At 32.9% G+C, this 10375-nt stretch overlaps 1 protein-coding gene across 1 annotated transcript; it reads right to left on the minus strand.

Moving 5' to 3' along the window:
• Positions 1–3451: 3451 nt before the first annotated feature.
• LOC122582602 lies at positions 3452–8475 on the minus strand. Its single transcript, XM_043755015.1, has 2 exons — positions 7991–8475; positions 3452–3782 (listed from the first exon to the last, which is right to left on the minus strand). Exons 1-2 carry the CDS (start codon positions 8283–8285, stop codon positions 3727–3729), a joined length of 351 nt encoding a protein of 116 aa, XP_043610950.1. The 5' UTR covers positions 8286–8475; the 3' UTR covers positions 3452–3726.
• Positions 8476–10375: the final 1900 nt, after the last annotated feature.

Consider the following 10375-nt stretch of genomic DNA (forward strand, 5'->3'; position numbering starts at 1 on the left):
CGTCGCAGGTTATTCATGATTGAAATCTTTTCTTTGTTATTATTGTTGGTGGATATTGAACACAATAATGACAAACAGAAGCTATCTCACTTCTTTGTGATACTCGTGTTGCCTTTGTGACACATGGTTCCGCCAGGAAACACCACCCGTATTTTTGGCGCCCCTGAAATGAAATTCTGAAAACCCAACCCAATGGTCCTCCACGTCAACAGCAAACTTCATGGCCACAACCTGTACTAGATTTACGAATATATTTGCAAACATGGTATACCATTGACTATGTTAACGATATATGTTGCAAAACTGGAATCTCACTTCTTTCGTGATCAACTCTTAAGTCTCCAATACAGAAACATAACTTTGACTATCCAGACAACACTAGCGAGATGATAATAAACAAATTTTATTGTGAATTCAACAAGTTTCTAGACTTTCACTTATTATTACTACATCTTTTAATGCGAATATTTATGCAACAAGTAACATTTGCATTTTGTTTTGAATGAATATATACACATGAATTTTAAGATAAAAGCTCTTTGGTCAGGTTGCCACTAATCGTATGATACTTACGCCATTAAGTGCAGCTCTATAATGACAACTCCTATTCTTCTTGTCAACAATAATTTCTTGTGAAATCTATCCAGATACGAATAAAACCATGAATAAAATACCAAACCTTGATATTAGTTGCCTAGTTACATGGTAGTTTCTAACTACAACAGTTTTGTTAGAAGTGATATTTAGGCTTACGGTTGTGAATGGAAAGAGGAAATGACAAAAAAACAAAAATAAAAATAAAAATAAAAACAAAATAAAAAAGAAATAAGAAGGAAAAAACTTACAAGGAAAATGCGTATAGCAACCATGCCACGTACAAGTAGAGTTTATTATTATTATTATTATTATTATTATTATTATTATTATTATTATTATTATTATTATTATTATTATTATTATTATTATTATTTATTATTATTATTATCAACAATAGCTCACGTACTTCAAACCTTTTATTATTTTATTGGATAATTTATTACCAGATACAAGAAAATTTGGAAAGTATAAAAACTAGTAAAAGAAAGCTTGATTTTTCTCTGGCCATTGCATGGCTTTTATGGTGCAGAAGAGATGCAAGAGATGCTTCTTTTAACTTGAATTGTGTCTTGGAAATTTGGTATCAACATGCATACTCCATCTGGCTCCATACGTGTCTTTCAAGTTGAATTTTTAATTCAATTAGAGTCTTATAATTTTTTGCCATTTGATGGAGGTAGGACCTCTTTTAACCATTGCTTTTGTCTTGTATTATTGTGAACTTTATCTCTTGTCTGATGTTGTCGGAGATTCTTGCTTATCCGTAAAACGTTTGATTAACGTTTCTTCCATTTCATCAAAAATGTCTTCCAAAGGTATTTCTTCGGACTGCGGTTGAGATTCTCCTGCTAGATAATTGTCTTCAGAATTCATGGAAGTGTCGGATTTGTTCCACTTGCTATTTTGAAGGATGTCCTTTCTCATTTCTTGAATGTAGGCTTTTATAATATCCTGCTTGGACACCACATTATCTCCTTGTCTTCTTAGTTTTTCTTCAATTTGTTGAAGAAGACCTGGATTCTCCTGGTTGTTGAGATATTCCCTTTGCTCTTTATATGATTCAAGAGCTTTCTTGAGTTTGTCCAATGTATCTTGGGATTGTATTAATCCCGTAGTATGATCTTTTTCTATTATTTTTCTCCAAAATTTTGTCAAGAATACCCTTTGTATACAAGGGGGATTATCTTCAGGAAAATTGACTTCTGGCATCCATTTCCAAATCCATGATTTCCAAATCCATGGGATTGAAAATTCAGTAAAGAAATGTAGCGAGGGTATGACCTCTTTAGAACTGTTGTTCTTGATGATTGCATCTTTCAATTTTGGGCTAATATTAACCCATTCGATATAAAGACTTTTATAAGGATCCGGTAGAATTTGGATGGATGGTCCATGTGTTTTCCACCAAATAATAAACCAATTTGGAATTTTACGGTTATAAACCTTTTCACAAACTTTAAAGAACCAAGTATGTTTCCTTTGAGGATTTTCGTATAAAAAAGCTTTATGAAAGCTATCTATATAATCCCAATAATTATATTTTACTTGGATGCGTGATTCTGCATAAGTAAATTCTTTTTCTCTTAGGGCACTAAGTCCCCATTCATCAAGTAAAATTATATGTTTTATTATTGCTTTACTAAAATTAAAAATTTTTGAGTTTGAATTTGCATAAAAGTGTTGAAATTCACATGTACCTGTAGCATTTAAAAAGGTTTCATAGTATGACCTTGGTTTGTATGATGTGGCTGCATATGATGCATTGTCTAAATACCTTGTCATAATATTGCAGGGATCATTACCTGTTTCATAATACCTTAAAACATCTTCATGTTCTAAGGTGAATATGACCTCCTTGTAGGGAATTCGAACATATTCAGCAGCATCATCTGATTCTTCTTCTGTTGCTGCGTTGAGATATGAAGGGATATTATCCACTTTTTTATTTTTTAGGAATTCTATAAATTCCTCTCTAAATTCTCCATACATATCTTCTTTTGGAGATGATGATGATGATGAGGAAGCGAGATTTGCAGCTATTAGCTGTCTCCTTCCTTGTTGTGCAATTAGGGGCCTTTTCCCATCTCTGGTTTGGCCACCTCTACCCCTACCTGGGTAGCTTCCTCTTTCTCTCGAATGTGGAATCATTTAGTCATTTTCTGTAAAAATTCACGAGTTAGATAATCAGGGAGACTATTATCCTCCCCTTTTTTATATAGTATCTCAAAATCAAAAGGAGCCAAGTGAGCTTGCCATCTGGCAAACATTTGTTTTGACACATCATGCTTGAAATCTTTATTAAACATAAATTTGGCAGCTTGACAATCTGTTTTTAATAATAAAATGTTGACTATTACTACTACTACTACTACTACTAAAATGTTTGACTACTACTGCCACTGCCACTGCCACTCCTGCTAGCACTCCTCCTACCACTACTACTACTACTACCACCACCACCACCACCACACCACCACCACCACCACCACCACCACTACTACTACTACTACTAGTATCATCTTCATGGCATTTACCTTACTATGAGTTATGCTTTTTCCATCATCATCTTGAACGTAAATGTACAAACTTATAGCTACACTAAACGCTATATATATATATATATATATATATATTTCCACAAAGCTTTAAATACAAGCTTCAGATGCCATCAAATGACCGATTCTTCTTGATTTATCGATTTTGTAAGCGATAATTTAGTACATGGCCATTAAACCCTTTTACATGAGTAGAACCATTTAGCACCTTTGTCATAAATTGAGATTGTATAGCTCTGACGGATAGTAGATGAATATCTTTTCCTGGATCAAAGTCTACTGACGATTGGAAGATGAAATTTGACACAATTGTTCAACAGACAATAAAGAAAAAACACAACAAAATGTATTTGACATGTCCAGGTAAAAATAGAATCCATAGCACTCGGCATGCTCGTGATTTAAGGTTCAACAAGGGTTATTCAAGTCAAGTAAAATTGAATTGTCCAGGGGATTGGCTTATCAGTAATTCAGTAAAATGCTACCTATTTTCTATTTAAAATACAAAAATGATCAATGGACCTCAGGATATTCATTCTTGCTTCAACTCCCTATTGACCTTAATCGATCCTTTTCAGATTATGATTTTTGCAGTAGATGCCTTTGCTTCTTTCTTCTCGGTATTTACAACTGCAAGACAATGCATAAAAGCAGAAGATGTTACACAATAGGACATTACACAACATCCACCATAGGAAATCAGATACACCCTTTGTTACAAAAATTGTAATATTCACTACAGATGGCGACTTGACCTATTCACGTATGATCAAGTCAATGATGGTTGTGCTTTTATCTCATATGGCTCAAACAGGTCATCCACGGAATAAAGCTTTGAAGGAAACAAGCCTATAGATTTCTGTTGTCTAAAGCTAAATTTCCATACATAAAGTGATAAAAACCTCCTAGATCATTTACCACAAAAAAGTCAACAAAAAATAGACGGAACCGTTTTGAATTAATCCAATCCAACCCACAAACAATTACCCATTTTGAAATTAACGAACCAACTGACCCGGCCCATTTACCGCATCGAAGACACTTACAGATGTCCAACACCAAGTTGAGGCGTATTATATTAGCATGGATTAGTTATCAAATAGAGGGAATATTTTGAATAGCACAAACTCAAAACACGCTAATCATGGTGATGTTCGTCATTCAATTTCTAGATCATCCAAAAACAACAGATTGGAAGAGCAACTAGTGCGGTAGTGCCTGCCTGCCTAGATACAACTTTACTTCCACAATGTAATAATCAACCACAAAAATTAACCATTTTGTATTATTGGGTTGTTTGATTTGCACCCCAAAATCGCCAACTCAACAAATTCCAATCTTCGTTTCCAGTCCACTGAACGTCCAGGTGGGCAGTTTCGAAAATCAAAATTTCCACTTTAAGTGCAGAGTCCAAGTCAAGCACACATTTGAAAAGTGACATGTCATGGTATTTGTCAGCTAAAAGAATATAGAGTAGCTGACCGCTTATGCTATAGTTACAAAATAACAAAGGCGGGTTTCTTAAAGTGCAGAATCTAAGTCGAGCACAACAATATATTAAATTCCGAACAATACTAGTTGCTACAGTATATTAACTTAGCTCTAAATAAGCTTCTCAAAGGTCCGTTAATTGACTTACTTAGAAGTCTCTTGATTAAGACAATTTGTTTTCTCATGTAAAGTTTTAACAATTAAAAATTTAAATGCTTCTTCACATATTTTATCAGCATTCTTTTTCAAAATTGCATTTTTCACTCTATGAAAACTCTAAAAAGCGCTTCTATTCATCATCTTATACTTTATTAACTGAAATTCCTATATATCAACCGATAACTTTTTGGTATACCGTAGTATCTAATCCACCTTTAGTAGGCCACCAAACCACATGATTTATGCAAAGCACCCCCTCCAAAGAAACCAGGTAGCCTTCCTTGGATGAAGGCAGCTAACCACCACACTTCTAACACATCGTTGGTATACGTATATCAGTGTCCGGTTCTAGTATGCGTTCAGCGGTCATTAATGCTTATGTACAGGGCGTACCAGCCACTAACCACCACATCGCCAACACACTCAACAGATACTAGTTTACTTGCCGTAACTAATTATCTACGCACAATCCTTACTTTTGAAAATATTCAATATCGAGTCATGCAATAGGTATATACTGTATGTAACAGTCCCGGTGTGCAGTTTCAAAAATCAGCATTTCTACTTTTTATATTCCTACCAGGTCTGGTTTAAGAGTTAAGACCAATCTCAGCACTAAGAAAACACTACATATAAAGTGCAGAATCCAAGTCAGGCACACATTCGGAAAGTGACATTCCATGGTGATAGTCAGCTAAAAGAATATAAAGTAGCTGACCGGTTATGTTATAGTTACAACAATAACAAGGGTGGGTTTGCTATAGAGTGCAGAATCTAAGTCAAGCACATATTCAAAAAGTGTTATGCTACATTAAATTCCAAACAATACTAGCTGAAGAAGTCTATCTTCTTGGCTCTGAATGAGCTTCTCAACAGTACGTCAATTTTACTTACTTAGACATCTCTTAATTAAAACAATTTGTTTTCCCGTGTAAATGGGTTTTGATGCTTTTTCACATATTTTCTCGACAAAAATTGTTTAGACTTCCCTTCTCAACATGCTTTTTCAAAATTGCATTTTTTTCTGGGGAAAATAACACAATCATTTTATTCAGATGGTTTGCCCAACATGAACTTGTAATTCTGTATATGTTTTGACAAAGGTAGCCAGAGCTGGAGGGTGCTAGCTGGTACTAGAAGCTGGGAATTTTTCAAAACGTTACTTTTATTAGCTTTTACTGCAAGAGCTTTTAGAGACTAGGAGTTTGTGTTTGATTTTCAATAATGTAAAAACTAAATCCAAACAAGGACTTATTTCTGACAAGTCTTTTATAAAATAAAAAAGTAACAACCAAAAGCTTTAAGCTTAAGAAAAACTCCTTAAATTCCCCCTGTTAAACACACACCATTGGTGTTCACATTTCATAATTTAACAAAATTGCATTTTTCACTTTATGAAAACTCTAACAAGTGCTTTTGAATTCATCTTATATATTCATTAACTGAACTTTCTATAAATCGAACAATAACATTTTGGTATAACTTAGTATCTAATCCACCTTTAGTATGTCACCAATCCACATGATTATCCAAAGCACCCCCTTCAAAGAAACCAGGTAGCCTTCCTTGCGTGAAGGCGGACACTGCTCCTAGAAATTGTTGGGAATAATAACATGTTTAATAATATAAACTCCGGATAATAATTGGGGTTTAAGGTCCGAAAGACCAATGGCTTTTTGGGTTTGTAACTTTGTATACAGTTCTATATAATTTTTTATTGGAATCTTGGTTTTAAAAAGCGATAGGCGCACAAAAGCGATAGGGTCCATTTCGGAAGCGCAAAAGCGGCGAGCTTTTCGTACGCGAGGCGCACACTTATGAAAAATTTATATAAATTATGTATGTAGTATTTATAACACATAAAATAGCAAAACAACATCAATAAGATACTGATATAGATCAGAAGTTACAATAGAAAGAAAGTCAGGGGGGTTAAGTGTCGTTTTTAAGATACTGATATAGATAAGAAGTTACAATAGAAAGAAAGTTACGTCTTCTTTAGTGGTTCTTTAAATAAGGCTGACAGCCATTTGTTTAGGTGTGGAGAATATTATCATTGTTCTTAGGAACTAGGGGCCACTAGGGCATTAATCCAGATTATCTATGTTTTTTCTTTATTTTCTGGCTTGATACATATCAGATACTCGTTTAAGTCTGGCTTTTATCAAATTTGGTGTTTGGAAAGACTCTCAAAAGATTGTTGGCCTCGTTAAGGAAAGAGAAAGAAGAGATCAATCTTGTTGAGAAAAAAGGGAAAAGAAAAAAAAAATTTACTTATTCCTAAAAAAATTCCCTTTTGTACAAAAAGCTCACACTTTTTAGCGCTTAGGCTCACAAAAAAGCCCAAAAAGCGAGCGCTTTTTGTACACCCTGCGCCTTGGGTACCAAAAAGCTCCAAGGCTTGCGCCTAGCGCGCGCTTTTTATAACCAAGATTAGAAGATATACCCGATGAACTTGCAAAAATTGTAAAGATATGGTACTTACGACCAGATGCCAGCGAATTTCAGACCAAACTTCGTTTTTCTAGCGACAATTGTCCCGTGACCATTTTCACACATTTTCCACCTTTTGGTACTAACCGATCTTATAAACATTCTTAACCTTTTCTTTCTACCAGTTATCTTTATTTTTCTTATTTCTAAACTTCAAAATTGGTTTATGTTGTTGGAAATTTGTAGGAAAAAAAGGGGAAGAGAAGTGGTATAGAGTAATAGAGATGACAAAAACGAATTAAAAAATTTTTTTTACATAGGTTTGTACCCAAGGAAGATGGAAAATGTTGTGAAAAAGCTTTTGGCCGGAAAATTGGGGAATTCTCGCCTAAAAAACTACGTGTAGCTTGAAATCTGGGTAGTCATGAGTACAATGTGCGTACGGTTCTTGAAAGTGGGTATATACGTCGATAAAAAAGTAGATGGCGCAACAAACTGAAAAGTGTGTTGGCATTTTAGGCCTTAAAACCCATTATTTGGGTTTTGCAAGCACCATAATAACCTAATCTCAATCACCCTCTACGCAACAACTACTTTCCATACAATCAATAACAGCACATATATACATTGCACATTTGCACACAAAAGTATGTAGTATAGGACTATGTTTTATTTAACCAGACATGTAAAAATAAACCAAATTAAGCAATATATAACAAAATATATATACAGAAGTAAGTTTGAAAATTTCATACCAGCTTGGGGTGCTTCGCCGTAAATGGACTTCAGTTTTTCAAGCGAAACGACAGGTTTTTTATCCGCCAAAGCATCAGAATAAAGCTTCTGTTTCCAATCCCAGATGGTTTGTCGCATTGATTTGTTGGATTTAACAAGAGAATCCCTTTGTGATTCCAAGGTTTCAATTTGTGTCTGCTGGTTCAATGATCGGAATGTCAGTCCTGCAAATACACTCCCAAGAAACACGTTTATAGCTATGTTGTTGCTTGCTGCTTTGCTGCCAACTACCATTGCTTTTCTTGCTATTTCCATTTTAGTTTTTATTTTTTGTTTTTTCTATTGTGATTCAATTCAATTCAATTCAATATGGGATATATCTTTTAATAAGGTTTCTAAGCTGAGCCCCGTGTTAGGGTTTTCAAATGATTTAGGCTAAGGATATGAACACAACTAGACAAGTGCAGAGGAGACAGGTTTATGTACAGAAAGAAAAATGAAAATGAGTAAAAAACAATAACAATGATAAAATGGGAGATATTCTATCAAGTTAATCTCCAACTTGGGTTAAGTTGTGAAAATGTTAACCTTTAAATAAAAATCAAATGACCAATAAATAGTCAATGGTATTAGTGGTTTGATATTTCAATATCGGATTCAGTTCTTTAAAATATCAACTTTATATAGGTAAACATAAATGAATTTTAATTATTATTATTAAATCCAATAATCAAGATTTAAGCATCAAATTTTAATCTTTACTATTAGATTTAATCTAATGCTATAAAGTTAAATTTAATCTAATGAACTTTAGAGGATCCATCCTTCCATATCTATTTCAATCACTTCATATATACTATAGGATGCATTATTGGAAAATTTTTGGTGCATATTAAACATCCATGTAATTTAAATACATAATTAAAATAAATCACATTCCAAAAAATAAATCGTCTTAAAAAAATTAATGATCACTAATATTTCTTGCCGTTAAAAATTAATAATAATAATAATAAATAAATAAAAATTAATTGAAAATGTAACTATCATTTGATACTTAAATGTATAAGATTTATTTCAGAATACGGTTTTAGACTTAAATATGTGAAACCTAACTCTTTTTGTTTTCAAAGGTGTGAGTTTTTAACATATATTGAAAAGTCTAACATACGTTATTTTACTGAATTCGTGTTAGAAACTAGAAATTATAATCGTATAATAAATTCTTAATATAAACCCTCAATGAAAACTCTATCATCTAGACTCAACCCTAAACTCACCGGCCTCATCAAAGATGGAATCTCTTGAAAACAAACATATCTCTTAATCTCTACACTGACTTAACTATTTTTTTTTAAAGGCATTCTAATCTACTTCTACTCCTAAATTACACGCATGATGAAACCCAGGACTATCAAAAAATTCCTATTAAATTACCTCACAAATGTGAAAAGTGAGACTTGAACCCAAGTAGATCCCTCCAAGATTAAAGACCTTACCAATGGGCCATCAACTTAACTTTTATCTTGTTATTATGTTCTAAGTCTCATTGACGCGTATGTAAGTTACCTTAACACACAATTTAAAATTTTTATTTTAATTATCAATATATATATATATATATATATATATATATTCTCATTTGATAGTCACCGTATATAGGGTAACACTCCGGTGATAACACATTTAAAATAAGAACGGTGAGAACACTTAAAAATATCATTTTGATGCATTAAAAGTCCATAAAACTAACATAGTGCATAACTAATTATCATTATTTAACAACACATTGATCCGTCAAAATCGAAAAAATCACGTTTTTTGTTTTGTGCATCCATCAAAATGATGCATCCAACAAAAAACGTGATTTTTTTTATTTTAACGGATCAATGTGTTGTTAAACACTTAAAAAATGATAATTAGCTATGCACTATGTCAGTTTTATGGACTTTTAATGCATCAAAATGTAATTGTTTATATATATCTATATATATATATAGGGTGGCTATCAAATGAGAAAAAATGAGAACACTTAACAACTACATTTTGATGCATTAAAAGTCCATAAAACTAACATAGTGCACAACTAATTATCATTTTTTTAAGTGTTTAACAACACATTGATCCGTCAAAATAAAAAAATGTCGTTTTTTGTTAGATGCATCATATTGATGAATATGCATCCAAGATGGATGCACTTGGATGCACAAAAAAACGTGATTTTTTCGATTTTAATGGATCAATGTGTTGGTAAACACTTAATGATAGTTAGTTAAGCACTATGTTAGTTTTATGGACTTTTAATGCATCAAAATAATGTTTTTAAGTGTTCTCACCGTTCTTATTTTAAAAGTGTTCTCACCGGAGTGTTATATATATATATTGAAAACACTTTTAAAATATAT

The sequence above is a fragment of the Erigeron canadensis genome, chromosome 9 (assembly GCF_010389155.1).
Source record: "Erigeron canadensis isolate Cc75 chromosome 9, C_canadensis_v1, whole genome shotgun sequence".
NCBI lineage: Eukaryota > Viridiplantae > Streptophyta > Magnoliopsida > Asterales > Asteraceae > Erigeron > Erigeron canadensis.

Coding starts and splice junctions, on each gene's coding strand:
- LOC122582602 (XM_043755015.1), bottom strand. CDS start 8,285: ATGGAAATAGCAAGAAAAGCAATGGTAGTTGGCAGCAAAGCAGCAAGC. Junction 3,783..7,990: donor CGGCGAAGCACCCCAAGCTG/GTATGAAATTTT, acceptor ATTGTCTTGCAG/TTGTAAATACCGAGAAGAAA.